This window comes from Cyprinodon variegatus, unplaced genomic scaffold (assembly GCF_000732505.1).
Source record: "Cyprinodon variegatus isolate N-32 unplaced genomic scaffold, C_variegatus-1.0 Scaffold244, whole genome shotgun sequence".
In the NCBI taxonomy this organism is placed as follows: domain Eukaryota; kingdom Metazoa; phylum Chordata; class Actinopteri; order Cyprinodontiformes; family Cyprinodontidae; genus Cyprinodon; species Cyprinodon variegatus.
Window position 1 is genome coordinate 129,040 of NW_015150697.1, and position 26,509 is coordinate 155,548.

General features: G+C 36.1%; 3 protein-coding genes and 1 long non-coding RNA gene across 6 annotated transcripts in view; all 4 read right to left on the reverse strand.

Moving 5' to 3' along the window:
• Nucleotides 1-932: 932 nt before the first annotated feature.
• cpt1b (carnitine palmitoyltransferase 1B) lies at nt 933-13,890 on the reverse strand. Of its 3 annotated transcripts, XM_015381879.1 has the most exons (19): nt 13,666-13,890; nt 11,668-11,826; nt 11,373-11,512; nt 11,044-11,215; nt 10,763-10,864; nt 6,894-7,031; nt 6,728-6,805; nt 6,470-6,577; nt 5,574-5,658; nt 3,823-4,018; nt 3,565-3,750; nt 3,347-3,452; nt 3,146-3,262; nt 2,901-3,065; nt 2,682-2,816; nt 1,986-2,138; nt 1,789-1,902; nt 1,609-1,701; nt 933-1,511 (listed from the first exon to the last, which is right to left on the reverse strand). In XM_015381879.1, the coding sequence occupies exons 2-19, from the start codon at nt 11,806-11,808 to the stop codon at nt 1,377-1,379; spliced, it is 2,364 nt and encodes a 787-aa protein (XP_015237365.1). In that variant the 5' UTR covers nt 11,809-11,826; nt 13,666-13,890; the 3' UTR covers nt 933-1,376. The 3 variants fall into 3 exon arrangements, with proteins under 3 accessions (XP_015237365.1, XP_015237363.1, XP_015237364.1); XM_015381877.1 differs by having other exon boundaries at nt 933-1,701; XM_015381878.1 differs by having other exon boundaries at nt 933-1,701; nt 11,668-11,832; nt 13,666-13,871.
• A 1,805-nt stretch (nt 13,891-15,695) lies between these two features.
• Nucleotides 15,696-19,660, reverse strand: LOC107089250 (kelch domain-containing protein 7A-like). The gene is made up of 6 exons (XM_015381927.1): nt 19,490-19,660; nt 19,070-19,421; nt 18,829-18,974; nt 16,539-16,693; nt 16,233-16,390; nt 15,696-16,133 (listed from the first exon to the last, which is right to left on the reverse strand). The coding sequence occupies exons 1-6, from the start codon at nt 19,549-19,551 to the stop codon at nt 15,951-15,953; spliced, it is 1,056 nt and encodes a 351-aa protein (XP_015237413.1). The 5' UTR covers nt 19,552-19,660; the 3' UTR covers nt 15,696-15,950.
• A 102-nt stretch (nt 19,661-19,762) lies between these two features.
• On the reverse strand, nt 19,763-20,555 carry LOC107089251. Its single transcript, XR_001481428.1, has 3 exons — nt 20,501-20,555; nt 20,008-20,273; nt 19,763-19,939 (listed from the first exon to the last, which is right to left on the reverse strand). It is a non-coding gene; the product is annotated as an uncharacterized LOC107089251 (long non-coding RNA).
• Nucleotides 20,556-21,559: 1,004 nt separating this feature from the next.
• Nucleotides 21,560-26,509, reverse strand: part of chkb (choline kinase beta) — a 13,936-nt gene continuing 8,986 nt past the window's right edge. The window contains exons 7-11 of the mRNA XM_015381926.1: nt 26,224-26,311; nt 26,004-26,112; nt 23,757-23,857; nt 23,578-23,659; nt 21,560-22,710 (exon numbers count right to left, since the gene is read on the reverse strand). Of these exons, the coding sequence (XP_015237412.1) occupies nt 22,654-22,710; nt 23,578-23,659; nt 23,757-23,857; nt 26,004-26,112; nt 26,224-26,311 (437 nt within the window). The 3' untranslated portion in view covers nt 21,560-22,653. The remainder of the gene's footprint in view (nt 22,711-23,577; nt 23,660-23,756; nt 23,858-26,003; nt 26,113-26,223; nt 26,312-26,509) is intronic.

Sequence of the window (26,509 nt, forward strand, 5' to 3'; positions counted from 1 at the left end):
TTCAATGCCAGATCATCAGTTCTTCAAATATCCTGTTGTTAAGATATGTCCTCATAAGCCACACTTCCTACATTCACCATTACATATGTTGATCTCATGCCTAAAATGTGTGTTTGTGTTAACATTATACTGCAATCGCTATTAAACATAAGGTGGGATTCTTGTATGAACATATAATTTAGCAAAGGGATAGGAATTGTCTCAAAATATTTGAAATTTTGTGTTGTATCATTTAGCTAAAGGATAAAGTGAGTTCACATGATGTTCTAAAATATGCTGCAGGACGTGGGAGGATTTTGCCAAACTAAAAACAAAACTGATAAATCAATCAGATTCGACGTACAGAAGAAGTCTGTATTTTCAGACTGGAGAGTCATTAAACACTGATTCATACAGAATGTTAATTAAATCCTATCAGCTGTGATAAAGCGCTCTTTTCTGGGCAATTTCAAAATGTTGTTTACTCCAGCTTTATAAATTAACAATAGGTTTATTGATGATAAAATAAAAAAATTAAAATTAAATCCGTTTTTTTTCCTTTTTTTATATTTTTTTTCTCATTTCTAACTTAATATGTAGTTAATAAAAATAGCATATTAAGTCAGAAATCAGAAAAAAATAAAACATTCATTGTGAAAAGAACAATAAACTGTATGAAAAGGCAACAATTATTTTTTATTAGTGAGACCCACATCATAAAACAATGTAGGCAGTCTAAGAAAATAGAAAAGACAAAGGAAAGTTTAAAGTAATATGTTCTGGTTTATGATTCTTCAGTAGACATTTGTCCTTGTAGTAACTATGAAAATAATATATATGTTTTGTTTTTTATGTTTTACAGCTGATATACCGGTAAAAGCTTTGATTTTTTTATTTTTTTAGTTTCTGGTTCCTAAAACTAAAGACATAAACATCCTGCATTTAAAGGGGTATTTCGTCATTTATTGACATGAAAATAACATTATTGCATATTTTAAAAGCAAATGCTCAAAAGCTGTCATTTTACAAAGTATTTTACACAGTGCAGGTTTATACAGAAAATATATACGTTTTACAAGCATCAATAACACACCACAAAAAAAATCTTTTGTCTTTTAAATCAGGCTGGATTAGATTCAGGGTCTCTTTCTGACACTGGTAAGAGACAAAACAAAACAAAAATATAAATTAAATTAGAATAAGCAGCAGCTCGAGCATGTAAAATAGACAGTAGAAACAGAAATCCTTTAGAGGAGTGCTAACCAATCTCTTTGTCTGAGTGGAATGCTCAGCTCCTGTGATCAAGCTGACCAGAAAAGTAGAAATGAAGGTGCAGTTAAATCAGCCGAACTTTGCTTTAATGGAAGCACACCAACAAAACTCCTCCCCACAGAGTCCTACATGTGTTTTTTCCCATTTTCCAGATGCACGTACTTCCCATTCTCCACCGTCCTATTATTATTTTCCGGCTTGAAAAGTGCCTGGATGTCAATCATGGCTTTCCGAATGTGCTGACCAAACCGACTGGAATCCTGGAGTTTGACATAGAGAAGGAGCACATAGAGAGAAAGACGATTAAACTTGGAGAGACACAATGAAGGGTCTCCAGGGGATGAAAACAATCCTTACTGAGTCAGGACATGAGAACTTGCTGGAGATATGGAATGTGATGAGATTTTCGCCAACAATGATATAAGACACACCATAGCCATCATCGGCCACCTGGGAGTGGAAAAGAAAAGTAATTATAACATAAACTACATAGTTTTGAAGGTGAACTATTGACCCGTTCAAATCCAAAGTACTCACTGGGCCAAATCCACCTCCTGCACCCACATATTTAGGGAACTTGTTAATATCAACTAAATTAAGCTGCTGCTGAGGAGTCTGGCTGGTCGACAGTTTCCACGGCTCTGAAAGCACCTGGAAACATTTGAATTGAAAGGAGAACCAATAAGTTATGCTGGATAAAAAGATTTGAAGCTAAATTAAATTGCAGCTCTAACCTTTTTGAGAAATGGTGATTCTACACCGAGGTATTTAGACACTATGTAAAGGCAGAAGAGGTGCCGATCGATGCCAGATCCAGTCATGGCCAGACGGTACATATTCTGATGCTTTTCTGCTGCCTTCCGAAACAATGCAAGTCTGACAGCATTCTGTTCATAGATAGCAAGAGAAAATCAGTTAATTCAGTTAAAATAAAGATAAATGTCATTATAATACGATTATATAATAATGACCTTTAGCCAAAAAGTGTTGCTTAAACCTCATGACATGGCTCTGGTGCTTATTAACATTGCTTTTAAGTCTGGGTGACCTGGACCTTACAAGGACAGTGTGACCGCTCACACTTTGCACAACAGCAAATGTGTACAAAGCGTGACTTGATGGATTTAATGTAATTTGTGTCCAAACTGTTTATTCTGTAAATATAAAAGGAAATGTGAATCTGGGTATTTAGAAAAATCATTGAACTTTTTATTTGTTTTGACAATTTAATGAAAAAAAAAAAAAAATCAAATACTCATATTTATATATATCTACGTCACTACAGATATTTATTTCTGTTCATTTGCTTCAATACAATTTACAAATTTTATGGTTTCAAATGAAATATCTGTAATAAATGTAATTCTTGACATGCATTTTCATGTTTTAGCAGAGTGACTTTTCACTGCATGTGGGTTTGTTTTGCTTACTGTTGCACATGGATCTTCCATGGCCCGGACAAAAGCAACTGCCTCAGAGGTGCAGGAACGCACCGTCTCTGTCCGACCGTCTCTGAACATACGGGTCATCGAGGACTCGTATGTCAGGCAGAACACGCTCTGGTCCTATGAAGAAAACAACAACATACATGATGTGATTTGATGGATGAGATCTTTAGAAAGACAGACAGTGACTGATTGCTGACCAACCCTGAACTGTGCCAGCTGCAGAGCCAGCTGAATGAAGGCATCAGGGCTCGTCCTGCACTTCTTGATCAGGCCTTTTCCAAACTCAGAGAACAAATAGCAGTTAAAGTCCACGTCATCGGCTAGCTGCCTGGCTAATAGGTAGGAAGTTTCAATAACGTCTTGGCACTGTGGTTGGAAAAAAAAACAGAGAGTAAGTAAGCAATTAATGCTCGGTTACTTTACTAATCAGTAAAGCTTTAAAATACCTCGTCTGAAATCTGAAACTGTAATCGAGTCGGACATGGAAGGCCCCTGTTCATGTCCCCTTTGCAGTGGCCCTCCTCTGTGTAGCCCAGGTGAAAGCAGTCTGTTGCAAGAACATACTACAAAACAAAAGCCAGTTACAGCTAAGGGGCAACTAGAAACAAGAACCTTCTTGATTTTCAGGACTAAATTGCTCCTTATACCTCCCACATGTGTCCAACAATGGGGGCATCTGCCCAAGAGTGCTCAATATTGACTCCTATCTTTCCATTTGGGTATGAGATTAAGTTGAAAGACTTGTCGAACCACCTGGAAGACATGATCACATTTTTCTATTTTTTTCAGATAGCAATAAAATGTTAGCTTCTACTGAAGCCCTGAGCAGGCCAGGGGTCTTCCCCTGTCTTAATCTACTACCCACCTGTCATAACATTTACCATGCAGCAGGGACTTGGCGTAAATATCAAGTGAGTTAACCTTTGCTGGGTCATAACCCTGTGGTTCCTCATCAAGTGTCAGGAAGAATGCAGCAGATTCAATAGCATCCAGGGAAATTTTGTTTATTCCATGGCCAAAGTATTTCAACCGAGCCCGTGCCCAAGGAACCCTGGAAAAGAGAGTAAGAATAAGTTTACCTAAAGCAGGCGAGTGGTTCTGCATCCTGTGTGTTTAGACATACCGGGCTCCTGCAGTAAGAGCTGCAAGTTTCAGTTCTCCTGGCTGTGGTTCTGATGGATCATTGAGAATCCTTTGAAACTGGGTCTCCAGCTCACTGGGTAAGAGGTGGCGCCCCCCGATATACAACCACACTTGGAAGAAGCGCCCTTTGTGGTAGACGATTAGGTGCTTTCGGTCTGTCAGGTGCTGCACAATATCTGCACACAAGTCGTTACCAAGGGAAACGGAAAATGATGTAATAATGTCTAGTTAAATAATAGGTTCCTGTATATTATGAAAATATTTTGGACATTTTACACCCTATTGTCAGGATATGCAAGTTTGGGTTTTGTTTTGGTTAATCACAATATGCTGTATTCCAATATTGTTGGATGTTTGGTGGTATGCTGTATCAGCTCTCTGTGTTTACCTTTTTCCAAGTCTTTTCTAGTCTTTCTCTTGCAGATTTCTTAATGTTTTCAGTGTTCTTAATGTCTCTAATTTATTTTAATTATTTTTGTCTTTTTGGATTGCATCTTTTAGTTTATGTCTAGCTTTTTTTCACTGTTTGCCCTCTTTAATCTTTTTTGTTCCCTCAGGCAGGGCTTTCTGTTAATAAGTAGATTCCCTTCACCTGTGTCTCCTCCTCTTTCTCCTCTCATTCTTTGCACCCGATTTCCTCAATCCCTAAGCTGCCAGTTTGTTGTAAGCATTCAGCTCCTCAGTTCTACTTATGTCTTCACACCTATTGCCTTGTTACCATAACTTCTTATTAAATTATCTAATGATGATGCATCCAAGTGTCTGTCTGCACTTTGATCCTGACACCCGAACATGACAGTAATTAAGATAGTAAAAGGACTAAGCTTTTACAATGTTCTTATGCCTGAACAGAGCTGCACTTTTGGAAATAGAATTTTTTATCCTGTTTCAGCGTTTTTTGTTTGTTTTTTTCAAATAAAACAAATGCATTAAGGCAGATTAATTTTAAAAGTATCCATACCCTGCAGGACTCTTCTATACTTGTAGATTTCTGGCCAGCTGGAGAATCTGGAGTACAAAATCTTTAGATAGGATAGTATTTGCTTGAATATAACTCCATTCATTATATGCTTTGAGGTAAATGTGTTTTGCAAGCGATTTAGGCTGCTGGATCCTAAAGCAGAGTGGACTGACATTCAGGAAGAAAACAGCAGTCAGGTGACCAACATGCTATTTACTCTTCTAACTTTTTTTTTTAAGATTTCACATTGCTCCCCCCATTGGAGCTAAAACCAGCCAGTTTCAAAAGAGCATTTAATTACAGACAATTTAAGACATCATACATTTGCTTTTTCTTTTCCTATTCTCTTAATTGTTTATAGTTTTATATTATTTGCTTCAGAGTAAATTTCTTCCATGTTAACAATGTCTAGGACTAAGAGAGAAAGACGACAGCAGAAAAGAAGGTGACAATATGAGCAGCAGTTGCTGGAGTCAGGGGAAATTACAATACTTAAAGAAATTTACTCAAAAGCACAGCAATCTCGGAAGATTTAATTCATAAATCTAAATTTTGTTATTACTTGGAAAAGCCTGATTGCATATAGCAGGGCTCTAAAGCTCTAGCCTTCAAGTGTCATGCACCTGCCACCTTTTTGACGCATTCCTGTTCCAACACACCTGAATCAAAAGGCTGAATTATTTCCTCTGTGTCTCCAAGTCAACAATTTATTAATTCGATTCATGTTTCTTTCAGCAGAGATGGATCAACAAGCCTGCTAATATCCTTACCTGTTTCTATACCAGGGATACGAGTGGTGTTAAACATTCTCTCCATCTGGGTGGAGCACATTGGAACCGTCCCTAAAGCCCTCAGCTGAGAAGAAAAATGATGGAGAAATAATCATCATCAATCTGGGCTTAAGAATCAATTGAAACCTTCACAAATAAATAGGGAATCCATACTCTGTGAGGCTGTTTGGCAAGTTCTACCTACAATTACTTAAATCATGACCAGATTTGAATGAATGGAACTTTTTTCTGAGTTCTATTTGAGGATAAAATTACACCATTATTTGCATTTTTAATACAAATGCTTGCACTTGTCTATTCATGCAAAACAGCTTGCAAGTATACTATAAAGCTTTTGGACCTCAAGGTAAATAAATGTGGCATGTGGTAAAAGAAGGTTACCATTCCCAGTTAGCTGTGTGTAAAAATTGGAGAAAGAAACAAAAATGTTAAAAGCTTTGACAGGAGGAGATCCAAGCTGACCATGGAGGACATCAAATTATAAGAGAGTTATAAAAGAGTTTACAATGCAAACATAAAATGCAGAAAAATAAAAGAAAACTGGGTTAAAAATTAGTTTTGCAGAAATGCAGAGGAGCCAACTGTAAGAGCAATAGCAAAAGAAAACAAGATTTTATTGGGTAAAAGGATAAGGATGTCAGAAATGCTAGAGGAAGTGCAGCATTATAAAAGTCTTTTAATTCTTGTCAATTTTATTTTGACTCTCTACTCAAATAAACTCTTATTTATATATATATAAAAAAGAAATCAAACAATACTTCCAACACTGTGTTTTCTTTAAACTTTCAGAGTATCTTGGAGCTGTGATTCCACATTTTTTGCCATTGGTTTGTTTGTTTGAAAACAAGGAAAGGTTTATAAAACAAGCAGTTTACCGGTGCATGTTCCCCGCGCTCCAGCTTACGCCTGTACTGCAGCATGGCATGAACCACATTTCCTGCCCGAGCAGCCTGCCGGTGTGTTGGGGTCATATACAAGAGGTCCTTCAAACAAACACATCAAACCATTACTTGAAGACCAGATGTCAAAAATAGTGGCTCTTTTCAGACTTCATCACTCTCCAGTTTGCTTCTGTATGTATATATAACTTATGGTCAATATTAAAGAGCAGACATAGCCTTGTTGTAACTTACCATGATGTAAAAGTTGCTGTTGACCATGATGGGACCTCTGCTCCTCAGGTAGATGTATTCCTCCCACCAGTCACTTACCTTTAAACATATTTAAAAATATACAATGCTTTACGCAAATTCACTAAACTTGAGATTTCATTTCATACAGTGTGTGAAATTCACTCACATAGTTTGTTGCCCACCAAGATTTCAGGATGAGGTACCTCTGGAGCTGCGTTGACTCAGTTTCTTTGAATTCATTTGCCAGAATCTCCATTCGGTTGTACTGTTTGCTATCCAGCAGAGGGCGAACTGATTCTAGATACTGAGGGAAAGATTCACAGCTTGAAGTTGAGAAAATGGAGCCTATTAACACAAAAACTAGCAATAGTAGCACAACAGATTTTCACACCTTACTCAAACTGAAGCCGACATAAACATTGAAGCAGCAAAAAGGAGTTTTTTTTTTTTAAAACCTTTGCATGTTTGGTTTCCGTTAAACTAATGCTGGGATCAAAAGTAGGCTGTGGCGGAGCAATACTATTTTTATACTATTGTTTTGCTTTCCAAAGTAATTAAACCAGTATTGTAGGGGTGGCCAGTGACTGGTTAGGCTATCCTAGATCTGCCTCTGAGGCAATTAAGGATAAACAGGGAGCATGAAGTGAGCATGGGAAGATAGGGACGATTCCTGAACATCCGGTCTGTGTCAGGTCAAACCGGTTGGTGGTCAAAAATTTTTTTTTTTTCTACCCCATAAAATCACATCGCTGCTTGGGCTCACAGCCATTCTCATGTCCGCATGGAGTGCAGTACAACTTCAGACTGGGTCATTCGGAAGTTTTTCATATCAATGAGGTCAGAAGGTCCTCTGACCTCCATTAATATGAAACACAGGAAATAAACTGGAGCGGTTTAAACTAGCAAAGATACAGTGGAGAAAGAAGACAGAGATGGATGGAGTAGAGACAGTTTGTGCAGAATGGAGCCAAGTGTGCAACATTAACCAACCTTTATTGGAAAGGCCAAGGTCAAGCATCAAGACTTGTGACGACACCGGACCAAGCAGCATGGCTACAACAGGTCAGCAAATAATGCCATGGCCTTATAATTCTAACTGAAAGTGGCATATTGCATGCAAGTGTTTAGGGTACAAACAACATTATTACTATGCATTTATTGATGATGAATCCGCTTTAACAACTGAAATTAATGTAAATCCAAACTTAGCTGACCAGAAAACAGATATACTACGCAACTGTGTCTGTGCTCAGAGGGGGAAAAAATAAAATAACAGGCTGTATTTCAGTTCTGTTTCTACATTAATGTAGCTATAGCAGCTGAATAAAAAAACACATAAGTTGCATTGTTCACTTGCTGTGTGTGTGCTTGCTCCCATCTTGCAATTTTGCTGATTTTACCACAAAACTGAGGACCCGTTGTACTAAAGTGAGTACATTTAGCTGTCATTCACTTCCTTTTTTGTTTTACAATGAGCTTTAGGACTAAGGTCTGAATTAGGTGAAGACTAAAGTAAGTATCAGGTTTGCAATGGTAATGCTTAGGTTTAATGTCAGGGTTAGAGCATAGGAAAGATTGAAAATGACATGAAGCTAGGGCTGCAAGTAATGATTATTCTGCAAATTGATGAATCTGTCAATTATTTTTTTTTTCAATTAATCGATTAATAATCAGATAGCAAAAGGTTCCTAAAAAACACTTTCTAGAGAAATTAAACCAATTGAAATTAAAACATTTCCACTTGAGGAGTTCTGTATAGAGCATATTAACAGATGAAAAAGATCTTTATATACCTTGTTTTACAATTTTGGTATAATTGCTGTTCAAGGTGGGACGCCCTGTCAGCTAAATGCACTTTTTAGAGTCTTTACACTCCAGTTATCTATTACTAAACTAGTTGACGATTATTTCAATAATCAATTAATCACTATTAATTCTTTCAGTCCTAATGGAAGCTAAAACATGGTCCTCACTACATATATAGAACATTCCTTATGTTGATTTCTATATTTGTGCCCATACACTGGGAATTTTCTAATGTTTATCATTGATCCTGTTTTTGCTTTAACAGCTAACAAGGCCTGTGTAAGTCATGGTCATGGCGTCCACGCACAGGAACTGAATAATGTCATGTGAGGATGGGGTGAAGAAGGGACAGTAGAATGAGGAGCAGGAAGTGGTGGAAGACAAGGAAGAGAAGAAGCAAGAAAAAAAAAATTGTAACGGGAACTGCCAAAATATATTGCCAGGTACAGGTTCAATGTGAAGGAATGGGTGTGAATTTAGTCTTTGCCTTGAATTAGAGCATAAAATTGTTGTCGGAATCTAAGCCTTTTGACATCTTAAAACAGGCTGTTTAATTATTTTAGGTCTTGCCTCTAAGGATATAGCTTTGGTTTTTGTTCTTTGACATTTGCTTTTTATGGTAAGACATTTTAATAAGATTTTTTCTAAAATCAAAAAAGCTTTTACTACTATCATTAAATACATACACACCCATTATTTTTAAGGTTGTAAAAAGGGATTTTATGCAGCAAAGGAAGTACTCTTGTTAAAATCATAGTTCTACTCGTGTCCATTGACCTATCAGCTTAAAGGCATCTTCTAATAAAGATCCTAGGCCTAATTTCAACCCCAGCATGGCCAAGGAGGAGATCATCAAAGAGTAGGATCCTACAGGATGTCTGAATTTAGAATAATAACAAACAAAAACAACATTATGGTTGTGCTTCGGCAAAAAGTAGACCGGTCTGCTTATTGTGTGCCTTGGTTTTTCTAATGAAATCTAAGAATGGATGCTTTTAAGTCTTTAAAGAAAATCTATAATTTTATTTAAATTGAATCAGACACTATTGTAGTCTGTGTGCTAATTATGTTCCCACTGATGGCATTTGGCTTTACAGGGATTTATTTAGGAGTGTCGGATTGCAGGTGGTTTAGTGACTACATGTACATTTTTGCTAAATATTTTAATAAAAATATTTTAACTTCACAGCCATTAGCTTGTGTTCATTTTAAGGAAAAGTCTGGTCATACTCAGAATTCAAACTTCTGAAAGTACTTTAAATATAAAATTATTACACACTGTTCAATAAATTATACGTGTTTTTAATTAAGAGTGCATTTTATTTGAATATGCTTTACCGGGGGCATCCATGTTTGTCAAAGAACACCACTGCCACCTACAGGTCTGTGACGTCACTGTGCGGTATTGTCTGTTGATCAAGTCCCACTGCTGTATCTGGTGTTTGTCACATTGCGCTATTATCCAAGTCATCTTGAAAACATTTTTATTTGAAATTTTGGCTACATCTTACGTGTTTTTTCTCTGGCCAGAAGTTCAATGGTAAATCCTCCCTCTTTAAGTCGGCAATCAAATGACGAACCCGTGGTGGATCATGAATGGAAAAGGTGAAATAAAATTTTTTTTTCACTTTAACCTGATGTCGTGCAACATCCAACTACCATGCACATGGGTATTGTCAGTTTAACTATAGCTCTTGCAAATGTCAATGGTGAACTCTCGAAATCTTAAATATTTGCTGTTTATTGCATTTGTGTCTAGTAGTTCCCACTGATTTTGCTTGTAAACCGGGTAGAATGGAGCTAGGCTTACCGCACCGTGACATAGCTGCTGGAAGATGTCAGGAGTGAAGTGTTACTGTATTTGTGCAAAAAGGGCCGGTCCCATGATCGCAACAAAAATTATAATTTTTTAATTTTTTTACTGATTAACTCTAAATTCATAAAATCACCACAAATGTATCAGTTTTAGGTATAGATAATGATCTATTGATAATTCCTTGCTGACCCTGGCGTCTCCTTTAAAATACAATACAATCCTAATACAATCCACTAAGGTTTGTGTTTGATTTTAAAAAGTTATTGAAAGCAAGTTACTTTTAGATAGTATGGTTTAAATACAAAATATGTATAATAAAAAAAATCCTAGTTCTTTCTGTCGTATTCTTGTCCCTTCTCCCAAAAGGTGTTTTGATTTAAAACAGTAATGTTGCTTGTGCTTATTGAACAAACCCTCTGAATGGTATCATCCACTCTGGGGACAGGGAGTCTGGGTAAGGCAGCCTGGAAACTGTAGAGCAGGGGCCTTCGTCCAGAAATCATCTTTACCAGGCTCTGGATGAAATCAAAATGATACCAATCGTGAATTAATGATAACTAATTTATCATATGTACAACATACAATGTATAATGCTTCTTAGCAGGTTCCTTAAATCTTAGTTTAATGCAGAGTGCAATCATTCATGCATGCAGTAAAATGATTAAGATTGTAAATTTCAATGAGGAAAATATACCAGCCACAGTTTTGTACATGTGCTCATTTTTCCATGGGATTCAAAAATCCATCCATGGTAGGAAAGAAGAGTCTTCAGAGTGAATCTCATGAGATAGATGAAAAACAGCCAGACTCCTGTGGCAAACAGGATGGCACTCACAACTGCTCTGGTCTGCACTTGCATGTAGACTCTGTTCAGAAAAAAAACAAATGAAGCCTCTGTGAGTAGATGCAGAATCTTAGAGCCACTGACACAGCAATGTACAGTACATACCCTTAAACACAATTTTTAATATTTTAACACAGCTATGCATGCCATGAATGTTTTAGTTTGTGAAGGCTACTGACTTGTATGGAAGATTCTCCTTTATGGCGTCTATCATTCCCAGAGAGGGGTCTATGTGAGTGTATAAGGAGCTCATCATAGCAATCACAACTATCAGCCAACTGGAAGGACTGGCAGGGTAAACTCCAGTCAGTATTCCATTCTGTATGAGATACAAATATAAGTAGTTATTTGATTTATTATCTACTCTGATGGAAAAGAGGAGGTCTGTGATTTTAAACACTTTGACTCACCTATATTCTTATACACTGATAGAAAAATTTATTAAACATAAATAATATGCAGATTGAATTTTACCTTGAATTGAATGGCTTTCTTCTTCCAGGCAGTCACTCCTGACAGGTAGATGTTTTTTAAAACTTCCTGACTCAGCTTCAGGTCCACACCATCTGGGCGCACTGTGAACTGAAAGCCCACTGCCTGATGAGCCTCAGCCATTTTCCTATATTACTGACACTGGTACTGTAGCAACAAAAAAAAACAAAAAACAACTTCAGGATTTAGTTATTTATTCTCTGATTTTTTTCAATTGCATATTACATTTAAAAACTTAAATAATGCATGATGCATATTTATAATTACCTTGGCAACTGTTTAAACAAAGACAAATTTAAAAGAAATTTGTTGTTTTAGGGAATAAGTAAGCTAAGCTAATGGAGAACCATGGAATTAATTTTTTAACTCTTTGCAAATTTTTTTTATTTTTATTTTAAGTCACTGCTCTGACTGTAGATGTAGGCAAGTATATCCTTTATTTTAATGGCTTCATTGATTAAATAAGGGAATAAATAGGGACAAAAACAAAACATTTTTGTCTTTTCTATAAACAATGGCTTAAAGAAAAGTCTTATCTATAATATTATATTTATACACAAGAGAAAAGGGAATTCATTGAGTGCTGAAGGGAATCGGAAAAACAAAAACTAATTAAAAAAAATCTAAATTTTGAAATTTTCTGGATGTTAAAACACATGAAATGGGAATTGTGTGTATAGTAACTTCTGCTTGCCATATTCAAAAGACATGTTTGATCAATCTCAGAATAAAAGTATTAATCTTGATTTATTATACCACTTTTTGATTTAATTTGACAACTTATAAGCATCATATTGCAGAAACTTTATGGCCATTTAATATTCAGTTTTGGTCCCACAAAACATCAGTCATGGCAGGAATCATCAGTTTCCCTACAAATCTCCTTGATCACCACTCTAATTCTATTTTGCACATGAATATACAACATCTATATTTATATACATATATGCAAGCTATATATCACAAAAATAGAATTTGGTCAGCCCTTCAAAGCATGTCTTACCTTTTTAGGGCTTTTATAATTCTAAAGGTTTGGATAATTTTCCACACTTTATTATTGTAAACGTTACTTTATTTTCTATTTTCGATCTAACAGCTTGCTTCCGGTTTTTAAACTATATTCTTAACAATGATGCTAATACCGTAATTGCAAAGGGGGGTGCACACAGAAAGGTATTTAGCACCTATTATGGAGATTTTGCATTTCAAGGTTTCACATTTTCCACTTTAGCAACAAGTTATGTTTGTTTTTTATGCTCAGTTGGCATTTTATTGGTTATCAGTAAACAAAAAAGTAATTTATCCTCATGTTTTGTCTGTTAAATAGCTTTTTGTGAATGATACTTCGAATAAAAGTTGCTTAATACTTTCTGTGTAGTTTTAAAACTTGAAGGTGCTGCAGTTCAGACATCTGTATTTATAGAATAAACTTGTACACAATAAAGTTAAAATGACTCATTCAAATAAAAATGCAAGGTCCTTCATAAAACCTTAATAGAAATGTTTGGACTACCAACATCCTTGCACATTATGTTTTGAGTGGCAGACCTGGAATGGCTTTTTCCATGTCACATGACTGAACAGTCACCAACTGGGACAAAGTTCAATGGCCCAATATAGTGGTACATCAAGAGAGCATGTGCAGAGGGACTCAGATAGGAATGGAAATATAAACAGAGCACAAGCAGCTATGGATGGGAAAATCTATATACTCTGCAAAAATCAAGTTCATTTTATCAAAGTAAGTTGCAAAAGCAATTGATATTATGCAAATTGTAAAATATATATTCAAATTATAATTTTTTTTTTTAGATTATCTACTGTCATCTTAAATAGATTCCTTTTACAAAGAAAGCAAGCAGCACACCCAAAAATGTCATTTTTCCGTGTTTATCTTTTTGACAAATATATGGATAAACCTAAAGTTCATCTCCCACTGTTTAAAATAAAAATTCTATGAAGAGCAGGAGCATACTTTACCCTTTTCAGGCCAGACAGAGACCTACACACCAAAGGAAAGCAGAGACTTTGGTCTACAGGACAGAGGCAGTGAAATTCTTCTTTACTGAAGCTTGTATGTTCTGTGTCCTTGAAGTGGCTTTACTCAGGTAGTGAGCAAAGTAGCTGCTTCCTGTGCTTCCCAGACTACCTCTCCTTGTCCCCTCTCACCCACAACTTGCCTCTCTTTGAAACCAGACACCAAACATAGAGCGCGCCTGACCTGGTGTTCTCTGAGAACCCTGCTACGTAACTGAATCTGATCCATGTGACATTTCACCTAATTCGCCAATAAAATATTATTTGACACAGCAAGGTGACTAATTATATAAATTAAGATGCTGAACATGTTAATATGCTCCTTCTTTATTTGGATTCCAGTTGCATGATTGAGGTTTTTCTACTTGTTTCATTTTGACAATGTTCCCTTACATTCAGAGGTGCTTAATAATTATTTACTCAGTTACATTTACTTGAGTAACAATTTGAGAAAAAATTACATTTAGTAGGTTTAATGTGCCTTACTTCTTACTTTTACTTGAGTAATATTCTTGTAAAATATTGCTACTCCTACTTGAGTAAAATCTCTGACCACTCTCTCCTCTGAAAGTAATTTAATTTATTCCAAAATCAGGTAAACATAAACTAAACAGTAAATATTAACAGTGGAAGTCCATTACCCTGTCCTAACATATATACAGTTATCATTGTAGGGATTAGTCTTCTTTTATGTTATTAAAATAATTGGTAAAAGTATTTCTTCTGCAAAAATCTGCTGTTCTTTTTTCATGACATTTATTTGTATTATTTAGGCGTTTGACACTTTATAAGCCCATATATAAAGTCTGTTTGCCAGCATCATTTATAAACATTAAATCTGATGTTAGTATCCAACAGTTACTTAGTACTCAAGTAGCCTTTTTACTGAATACTTTTTTACTTTGACTTGAGTAAAAAATGTTAAACTATTTTTTTTACTCTTACTCTTACACCTCTGCTTCCATTTCTACTTTTTATTTAAAGTCTTCCAGTAACATATTCTGAAAAATAGCTCAACTCCTTCCAAAAAAACATAAAAATTTTTTAAAATAATCCACTGGATTTAGTTTCTAACTTTTGAAGACATTTTGCTTCCCATCGGAGAAGCTTTTTCAATTAAAAATGTCAGGAATAGAGTTGAGTTCGAGGTTTTATACAGCAGCCCAACAAAGCCTTGTTTTTGTTTTGAAAACATAAAAACAAACAGTTTGGAATATGGGTCGTTCGGCTTCTTTTGTTAGCCTGCAGTGCCCTATACTAAGTGTCTGAAAGGTGGGTCACTAAAGATACTTAGACAAGAGGGCAGGAAATAAATCTTTTTTTTCCCCTTTTTTGTCAACAAATTAAAATGTATTATATATTACTATGTAAAATAAAAAGAAATTGAAAACTGCAAGAACAATCTCACAACAATTATCAAAAAGCGATTTGTTCAAAGTACTTAAATCTATGGTTCTGCCCCCTTTTTTGTTGTTTATTTTTATATTAAACCCAATAGCTTGTTGTTCACCATCAGTTTTTATTTGTGATTCATATATTTGTTCTTGTATTGTTTTGAACTGATAAAAAAAAAAAAACCTCAGGGCTCTTTGCCTGGTGGGTCCTAAGGAGCTTTCCATCACACTTCCGTAAAGTCCATCAATCCTTCATTGTTTTGTTGAAGGGTCTAATTTTAGAAATAGCAGAAATATAAAGATCATTTAGGCATGAAATATTACTGACTACAGTTTGTGAACACTTTAAGAACTAAGTTCTTCCAATCAGTTCTTATTATTTTGACTCCACCATCTCTTACCTCTATTGTTCCTAGACTATAGTAGCTTATTGGCTGTGTTTAGTGGTGCTTATTTTTTTTTACACAGTAAAAAACAAGTACATTAACTCTAACGTGGACTTGATAGGCACCAACAGCAGAAAAGATGAATTCTTTAAGCACGGTTTCATCAAAGACTTAACAGAAAACAAATCCCAACAAATCAGAGAGAAAATAATGTCACAGTTTGCTTAGACATGTAAATCCCAGGGTAAAAAAAGGAGGTTAGCACATTCTCGTGTGAGCCGCTGGAATTGACAAAAACCCCTGGAAAGGTTTAAAACACTTTACAAAAAACTAAGAAAAAGCTTAAGCAGAAATATCTTCACGTTTTAAACAACTTTAAAGTGCCTCTCATAATTATCCAAAAACAGTTACATAATAGAAAGTATTAGTAAACCAGTAAGCTTGAGAATTACAAGTAAAGGTAAAAGATAGCTTCATAGCGCGTGGGTATAGGTAAAGGTGGGAGCATACTGATGGTTAGGGTTTGGAGATCCATCCTTATGACTGTGTTATGCTCTATACTGGGCATCAGGAGCTGCTCATCTACAAGTGTCCCCTGTCCGACATATGATACTTTTTCTGCCCTGTAGATCTAAAGGGAAAGAAGAACAACGTATCAGAATTATATGGGAAGCCATCTGTGCTCAGATAACACTCTTAAAATGATTAGATAAAATCATAGGATATTTACCTGCCCCCATTTTTTAGATTTCACACAGAATGATGTCACCACATTGTTTGCATTGTTTCCACCAATCACAAGCAGCTTGTCAGCAGCTCCCAGGAAGTAGAGAGTCAGAAGGTCTACATCAGCTCTTGTCAGAGTAGGAAGCAGTTCAGACCATGAATCTGCAGCAAAAAAGGATAGCACAGATTGAAAACAACTAATCTAGATTTAAGTTGTGTAGTTTGAGGCCAATTTTGGAACCAAAACAAAGAGAGCAACTAGAAGGGGAAAAGAAGCAGGGAAGGAAAGTTGTGGTTTTGTTTTGTGCACCTTGCTTTGTGTCATACTGTAGCAGTAATTTCTCCCCTGTCCTCTGGATGCTTCCCAGCACATAGATACACTCTCCAAGGCTGGAAGTGAGGGGGACATCATGGGATAAGGACATGGTGAACTGGAAGTCAGTCAGCGGTAATGAAGATACAAACCTAAGACAGAAGTTATGCAAATGACTCAAGGATGCATTTCTAATACATGGAACATCATAATGAGTTGCTTAATATGTCTGTCAGAAGTTTGCAGACATTTAATTGGCACAAATATTTAATTTTGTGGTTTTAATATATTTAATTTGACTCAAAATCCCACTTCGTGGATATTCCAGATATTTATTTTCTAATTGGAATAAGTGAATTAATCAAAGCATGTTCATAATTATGCATACTATATCGTTACATTTTATAGTAAGTTACAGAGAATTTGGATGCAGACTTTTGCTGTCAGCAAGTCTTTGGGTCTAATTCCTACTAGATGCTTTGCTGGTTCCTTTTCTGGAGTGGAGCTGATTTTAAAGTTTAGTTCAAAGGGTTAGAGGGAAGGTAAAACCTAAATTCTTAATATTTGTCTTTATAATGAACATTTAAAAGCAGTTTTTATTAATTCAGCTCAATTGGTGGCATTTTACAGACACAAAGCAATTTAGTCATACATTCAGGTTGGTGAAAAGTTTTCTGTGTAAGGAAACCCAGCTGACTGCTTCCAGTTTTTGACTTTTCAGGATTCATTCCTCTTGGACGAACATGTAGCAACAGTAGACATTCGGCTTGTATTGCATTGTGTAGCAATCCCTAACACCCCGGATTCATGCAGTGAAAGTGGAGAGGAAAAACGTCCTTTTAACAGGAAGAAACCTCCAGCAGAACCAGGCTGAGCGTGAGCAGCCACCTGCCAAGACGGACCTTGGGTTAAGAAGATAGAAACAGACATAGAAAAGGGAAATATAAGCACTGATCTACAAATACTTTCTATATTAGCAAAGGTAACAGTTAATTAACTGGAGGGCTCTGTCTGGCAAAGAAACAGTTAAGCAGGTTGAAAATGCTGATAATTTAGGATCACTGTCCAGATGGAACTTAAAACTGTCCAATGTTCTCTTTTCTATTTGAGGTTTTCTATAAAGTCAATCTTTTCTATTCTAACAGCATTTTACAAACTGCCCTTAAAACTTGATCAGGGTGATGTCAATACTGCTCTTTTATATTGTATTGTTTCAACTCTACATCATATACTTTTCTATAAATGTGAACTTTTTGCTGGCAGTGCCGCACATCCCTGGCTGTTCCACAGAGTCCAGAGGCATCAAGTAACAAAGTACAAATACTTTGTTACCTTAAGTAAAAATTTTGGCTACCTATACTTTACTGGAGTAATTATTTTTTAGACAACTTTTTACTCCTCTTTTTTGATATTTATCTCTACTTTCTACTCCTTACATTTTAAAAATATATTTATCAGTTTTGTTTCATTTAAGCTAATTTTCGTTATGGCCTGTAGGGATTTAAAAAAGGACTGCACAGTGCATGCAGCAAGAATGTTCGATTCCCAACCATGAGTCTTTCTGCATGGAGTTTGCATGTTCTCCCTGAGCATGCCTGGGTTCTCTCCAGGTACTCTGGCTTCCTCCCACAGTCCAAAAACATGACTGTTAGGTTAATTGGCTTCTCTAAATTCTCCTTAGGTGTGAGTGTGTGCATGAATGGATGTTTGTCCTGTTTGTCTCTGTGTTGCCCTGCGACAGACTGGCGACCTGTCCAGGGTGTACCCCGCCTCTCACCCATTGACAGCTGTCGATAGGCACCAGCACCCCTTGCAACCCTGCTTGGGATAAAGCGTGATGGAAAATAGATAGATGGTATTTGAAAAAATAAAAATCATCAAGATTAAGACAATTAAGACAATTTTTTTGTGGTTGGACTCGGTAATGCACCAACATGTTGTTCACCACATACCAAAATAAATATTTTTTTACTAGGATGCAAAGAAAAATGTGAGTTACAATTAGTTACATAACTAAAAAAATTAAGTATAAGGACGTTATCAGCCAGAATTGGGGAAAAAAGTTCCTTTAATAGTGTATTATAGTAACCAGTATAAGGTTTAAAGCATTTGTCCTTTTTTTCCTGCATTACTTCTTCTTTTATACTTCAAGTTGTTTTAAAAATGTTAGTTTTACACTTTTACCGGAGTAAAAATCTGAAGTTTATACTCTTTTACAAAAAGGTTTTTAAACAGTAGGATTTATAAAAAACATGAATACTTTTGACACCTCTGTCAGAGTCCAAACCTCCATGTGTCTTTCCAGGGATCATAGCACTCCACAGCTGTGTATAGAGCTGTGCCTGAGTCTGGAGTCACCAGCGAATCTAAATACCAGCCCCCAACCGCATAGATGAAGCCTCCACAGGCCACCGCGCTGAAGTGCCTTCTGTGCTGTGAAGCAGAAAATGGAGATAATTAATGCTAATATATGAATGATGTTACAAGAAGAAATGCAGTGAGGTTTTAGACCCACAGGACTGTTATACCTTTATCAGAGGTGATGTAGCCACCCATGAGTTTTTAAAGGGGTTATATCTATAGGAAGCCATGGTGAACTCCCAGCCTCTCTTCATACGCTGCCTGTAGCCTCCTATGACATACAGGTAGTTATACAGCACCACTGCAGTAAAACACCACTTATCCGCCCTAAAGGGGAGTTCTGTAACAGCGTGCCAGTCCCCACTGTCCTCTGAACCAGTCATGGTGAAAATGTGCCGAGCAGCTTCTGTTTCAGGGTCATTCCAAGAAGTTAGGTTTTCTTTCCTGAAGCTGCACAGACGTGGTTCTCCTTTGACTCTCAGGCTGATGACTTCCTCCCTCTCCTCATCACTCAGACACCTGATGTGCAGATCAGTCTCAGGGATTTCAGAGGTATTAGAAAACCTGTGAATTCTATCTGCGCCTACCTCATTATCAGTGGCAGCTCCAGCAGGTTCACACTCAAATAAAGGAGCACTGTGTTCTTCATCTCTACACAGAAAATATCCTGAGCGAGTCTCAGGTATGATAAGCAGTTAGACGGAGTGAGCTGATGTGCCAGGGCTAACAGGCACCTGGAGACGAAGGCTTCAGCCAGAAGATAGCTGCCCACCTAAGGAGCAGGAAGGTCAACAAGAGTTACTAGATTTAGATGGATCATTGACCAAGGTTCATATTTGACTGGATACCTGCATGTTTCCCTCCAATTCTTCTGCAGGAACTTTAAAATCATTATTGAAGCAGAACATAAGGAGGTTGTAGAAAATGTCAGAGGACACATGTTCCAGATGAATGAGTCTTTCTGACGTCTCTCTCATCCTGGATTGGGACAGCGCTCTGAAGTACTCGCTGCACACTGAAAGCCTTTGGAGGTCCACCTTTATGAAATAAATGATCATTTATTTTGAGAAGCTCATCCAGTTTGGAAACAGTGGAGTTTACTCACATGGAAGGCATGTGAGCTGGTTTGGATTGTAACGTTGACCCCATTCTCATCTCCTGGATGAAACGTGCGAAGGATCTCATTGGTTTTCCACTCCTCTGATTCTGCTTGACTTGATCTTCTTTTAGGGACGAAGGGGGATACTAACCAGCTGATGACAACCGAGTTAGCATCCAGCAGTCTTTGAATACCATGTTTCAAGCATACGATCAAGGCCTTAATGAGTGTTATAAAACACTGCATCACTGCGTTAATCATACTGTATGGATCTAAAGTTGTGGAAAATGAAATGAAGATTTAATCAAAATTCCAGAATTTTTAACTAATCTTTAACAGACTACATACAGACAGTTCATTATGACTAAAAAAAGCCGCAGTGAAACTGGGAGTTTTTGTTAGATCATCAACATCAAAGCTATTGGTATAGAGAATAAACACAGCTGCAAGTAAAATTAATTATAAAAAATCCTCTGCAGCAAATCTTTTCGTTCTTTACTTGATGAAAATGTTGTCAGAGTCCTTCGATCTTCAAGCAGAGCTGTCCATTTTGGCTGGGCTATTCTTAGATCTTGTAGGCGGAGCAACTGTCAGCTCTGTGGGATAAATATGGCACCCATGTCGCTCTCAGCGTCATCATCAGTACCTCAAAGAACTGGTCTATCTCATTAAACTGAGGCTTTATTGAAAGATACATTTATTTCACTAATTCTATCAAATGAAACTAATACTGCATTATATATAAATTCATCAAACAGAGGCCAATAACTCAAATTCTATAACACATAAGGACCAAAAATGTCAATTTAATGTAAATCAGTACCAAATGACTTACAGCCTACAAAATCAGGTTAACTACCTGAAAGTTATACTTAACTGGTTGTTTATATAGACAGTTATTGTTGTGAATCATATGTGGAGGTAAATAATAATCGTGTAGTCAGCATAGCTGAATAAACAGCATTCAATCCTTCATGTTCCCGTCTGCTAAGCTTTACTTGATTACTCAGTGATTTTATAGCACTGCTGGTACAGTCACACAATGCCGAAAATGTAAATCCAGGTTTAATGACCGTGGCATCACCACATTTGATGGAGCAAACATGGAAATTATGGAAGCTCGTCGAGAGAAAGATGAAGAACAGAAGAGCTAGAAAAGCAGATGAGCTTCGTACCATGAGCAAACAAACCTGGATGTTAACATCTTAGTAAAACCACTGTCTGAGCACCTTCAGGCAGCACATCACTGATGCAGGTATTCATGGAGAAGGATCAACAAAAGAGCACAGAGTGCAAATATTGTGGATATTATGGTGAGCAAAAACGTATGCATTAAAGAAATCCGGTGGATAAATAGTTTGAATATTTCTGGATCTTTGCAACAGTTTCAGTTTTAGAGTTGAATTAATACAGTAAAATGTTAATTATATTCCAACTTAGGAATAGATCTGTGTACTTTGCACTTTAAAGCAAGATTAACGTCACAGTTCATAAAAAAAATCTCATTTTATACTTCTATAAATCAGACTCACACACAAGCAGTGATACTGTTTCCAAGCAAAGACCTTTAATACTACGATTTTTTTTCTTATTAGTAGAAAAATATCCAGACAAGTAGTTATAGGGTGACACTGCAAAAGGAAAAGTTTTAAATAAAACCGGACACATAAATTATATCATTAAAATTCACAGGTCTATGTTCAGTCAAAAAAAAAAAAAAAAAAAAAACACTTTTTAGAGACAATTTCAGAAACAATTCAGAAAGTTGGAAACCCTCCTTCATATTCCAATGCATCTCAACCCTGAAAGATGGTGTTGAAAATGAAATTGAGTTCATGAACTGTTATTACTAGCTGATACTAACAAAAAAAATGCATAAATACTTTAAGCATGACAGAAGGCTGTAAAGCAGAAACCATCTATTAGTAACTGCTGTGAGTGTTGAAGAAAACAAACAACGAGGATAAAGTTAATGTAAACGTTACAATTCCTCTCATGGTTTCACAAGCAGTGCTGTTTACAACTGTGAAGCTGTAGGAAATAGCCCTTATTTTACTGTGTGCTTAAAATGAATGGGTTTTAATATTTTACCGAGTTCTGAGGAATAACTGGATAAGAATATCTGGATTTTATCAACAGATAGCACATGGAGTGTTTAACTCACAAGAAAGTCAGTCTGGAGGGAATTAATGAAGAATGTATACATCCTATTGTGGAGTGGACATTAAGAAAAATGAGGTAGAATTAGTAAAAACTCTACAGTAAAGGGTTACACAAAAGCTTTCCACTTCAGAAACTCTGTAGTTTGGATTTGTTCCAAAATTGATTCAAATTTCAGTTCCAGGTGAAGACCGTAATTCTCTGACATTCAGTGACCTCTGACCTCTGACATGCGGAGAACACAGCAAAATGATTAAACATGCAGAGAGGTCACAAAGTGGTCCACAGAACAGAGGCTCTTAAAAGGTAAATGTTCCAGCCCAGAAGCGGAATTTGTGCATCTTTTAAAAGCATTTTTTTTTTTTTTACATTGACGAACTACAATCAGACATTAAAATAGAGCATATCAAGTCTTTGCATAAGCATGAACAGAGCTGGAAAGATGATAAAAGAGTTCAAGACAGTACATTCTGCTTTTCTGATCCAAGGGATTTAGGAGAAGAGCCTTTTCTGCTTGAAGTAGGCATCAAATCGGCTCTGAGCATAATCCTGCACAGACAGAAAAAGTTTACAAAGTGGTGATTATAATGTAAAAGACAAGGAATTTAAATGTCTGACTTGAACCCCAAAAAGATAAAGGAACACAGGATTTCTGAGGTGAAAAGACAGAGCCTTTCTGCATCTTTGAGTCATATAAAAGAGCTTGTGAGGTTACGGTTGCAAAATAAATATATGGTTTTCAGGATAAAATGCAGAAAATGAGAGTTTAATGTGAGTGATGGGTGAGATTAGATGCATCTTAAAATTTGCAGTAACTGATGATTTCAACTGCCCCTCAGAGTAAGTAAGTCTACGCATGCATCAAAAAGTGGTAGGTTTACACTTGGACCAGGTCTTAACCATGATCAGGCAGTCGGAAAGCAATAGGATTAGCATTTAGCAAAAAATAGATGCATGTTCTAAATACAGGTTTTTAAGACAAAAGGCTGCTTCTTTATACACAAAGACAGTTGAAGCTCTGAATTAGAAACCGCAAAGGTTTGCTCAATGGAGAAACCTAAAAAGTTCTTTACAGGACCGTATCCTGCACCTACAGCTTCAATGATGCTAAGAAAACACTTTAAAGTGATTACAAGAATCTAAACTATGAGGTCAACGCTGGACGTGCATAATGGGCAGTTATAGAGAAGTATACATATATAACTGTGGCTACAGGATTTCAGTAAGTTATTACACTGTAGGTGTTGTTTCCTTAACATTGGTAACAAAATATAAATGATTGGGACCATAAAGAATTCTTTTTGCAATCAAGAGTTTGCATTGAATATTTTAAAAGCCAACAAACAATAGAAGAAACGTTTTAAACACTGCTAAAGTAGATGTCAGTCGTGCTGAAAAACAAAAACTAATCCTTACCATATATCCAAACTCAATCTTGGATATCTTAGCTTGAATGATGGACCACAGCCCCCAAAGGAAATGTGATGCTAATGCATATCTACAGTACACAATGAAAGGAATACAGGTTTAGACTCTTCTATAATATTAACAACTGAAAACTCACAGCTGCAGTAAAGCAATGCTTAATGCTTTACCTGTTTGCCTCAATTATCATGTCCTCTTCAATCTGTCTCTGGTCCAGGTCACTGTTGGAGTGGCGATGTTGTTCTGCCAAATAACTTCGGATGAAATGCAGCTGAAATTATATTTAAATGATTGACATGTGAAAACACTGTAGAGGAAACAGTAATTTACTAAGTATGCTGTGTTAATTCAACTGAACGTCTGCTGAATTTAGATTCCTCTCCTGAGCCTATTTTAATAAACATGTTTTCACCAATAGAGGTCACTGCATACAACAAAAACACTAAGTTTAATCTTTAAAAAAACATTGCATCCAAACAGTAAAATGTTTGATGTTTTTTTTCTACATTAACTGTTTATAAGAATAAAAAACAGTATTTTTTTTAAAAGCTAAGCTTTCACAAAAGCCTAAGATGCTGCTAAACTTATCATAGAGAAAAAAAGAAGAAAAAAAAAAAACAATGCAGTTGTACAAAGGATTTCATGGCACTGACATGCATTTGCAGATACTAACATCCGACACTGAAGTCTCTGGATAACATTTTTACTAAACAAGGACAGTTTTAGATAACAATATTACAGAGCAAACGTTTCAATGGGAAACAATATTTTACAGGGCCTTTGTTACGGCTACTCTTGCATCAAAAAAGTTTCCAAAAAAAAACAAAAATTGCCAGAGTAGTCTTAGGAGGAGGTTTTTCGACTCACAAAACAAAAAGCACTCGTGGAGAATTTTCTTGTTTCAAAAAAGGGGTGTTTTCTTTACTTATAAAAAAATAACAGAAATATTCCCAGAGTTGACTTACAAAAAATTCAAATATAAAGTTAAGTGACGTGAACTGTTGCACTCCTCACTCCTTCAAACAAACAATCAGATCCACCTCATCAGCTGCTTCTACTTGTTAATCTCAGCAGGAGGCGGACTGACAAGGAGAAGGGTCAAAGCAAAACCAATACATAAACAAATAGACAATAGCTCTACCATTCACATAACCTTAATCTTTAACATTAATAATTTTGCAAAAAATAAATGAATCTAATTCTTAATAGGCTCCAACATCCCGGCCCCTAACTGTTAGCCTTAGCAAAATAACAATTACAAAAATAATATTCATAGGAGCCTAACATCTAGCAAAAACATTACATGAACTTAATCCTTTTGTCCATAAATGTTACCTAGAGCTTTTCAGCATTTCTAATGCTTAAAGCAGTCCATAGAAAGTCTTATTTCATCCAGCTGCCTCCATTGGTTGGTTCGTCATTAAAGACTTTTCTTTTAAACAGAGGCAAAGACTTCAGCAGATAAAAGTAAGTCTGAACATCCTAGAGTAAAGCTGCTGTTTTTAATTTTAAGCTTTCATCCTTTGTTGTTGACTTGCTGGATTTGAAAAATGCCGTTAGCCTATTCAGAGGCTCAGATGATAAAAATAAACAAACTTTGGGAATTCTTTTTACTTTTATCCATATTTTATCATTATAAACAGTTCTTTAACATAAAAATACTAAATACTATTTTTTAACACTGTATTATATTATTACTGAGCAACAAATGCTTCATCAAAAATATTAAAGAACAGAACAAAGAAAAAAAAAACTCAAATGGGAGGGTTGGGCTCAATCTCTTGACACTTTTTAGATGTGATCTATGATGTTTTCAGTAGCTCTAAAGCTGAAAAGCAAGTCTCACACACAGTTTGCTTCAAAATAAAAAGAGAGGCATTTCAGTGACCTGTTAGCTATGGAGGGAGAGTCCTTTCTTCCATTGTTGGACAAGAGATAAGTCCCAAAGTTAATTTTTTAATCCCAGAGTTTTTTTCCTCAAATTTTCAGAGGCCTCCCTAGCCCCCCTTGGTGGCCCCAACTATAAAAAGCATGACAGCTTTTACATATTTTAGGAATGGACACACCAAATGCTGGATAGAATAAATAGAGAAATGTTCTTTTTCAAAATGATCAAATCAACCCCAAATTCCAGCAACTTCTCTCTCCTTCATATAAGCCACATCACCTCTTCTGCTAAAAGAACGTATAAATAACTACTAACAGGAAGAGGCTAGAATATGTGGTTTAAGAAATCTCTTAGATTATTTTAATGGAAACCAATATGTGCCATTTAAAAAAAACGGCAGGTTAAGGAAAATATAAATCTGAGATTTTAAATTCCTAATTTTTTCTTTTTTTTTTTTTAGGTGCCTCAGTCTTTTTCATGGCAAAGAAAATGAATCATCTCAATCAAAATGCACCATGGTTGGACTCACCTGCTGCTCTCTGGTTGGGAAGTTCTCGGGTGTAACTTTGTAAAACGGCCACTCGTTATGTGTGTAATCATACATCCACTCACAAAAATGGTTCCCAAGGTCAAAACCCCTACCAAATGAAAGTAAGACATACAAACAAGTCCAAATTACTAGTTTTCTCAAACCAAAACATTATTTTGTTTCTAGTGAATCCACAGAATGATTAAAGAACTAATTTTACCTATAATTGTAACTGCTGTATTCAAAGTCTATCAGCATAAGTCTTTCTGTCGATGAGCTGCCCCTGTCCTCAAGCATTAGGATGTTTCCTGTTGTAAAAATAACAAAACCACCATCAGATGCAGAACAGCTTTTGCTTTAGCTAGCATCGGATTTAAACAATAATTAGAAGAGAACAGAAGAGAATAGCACAGAATAGAAATGAAATATTTTGTTGTCCACGAAGGGTAATTTATTTATGGCAAAGTCCACAAATCAACACACACATTAAAATATTACGAGTAGGG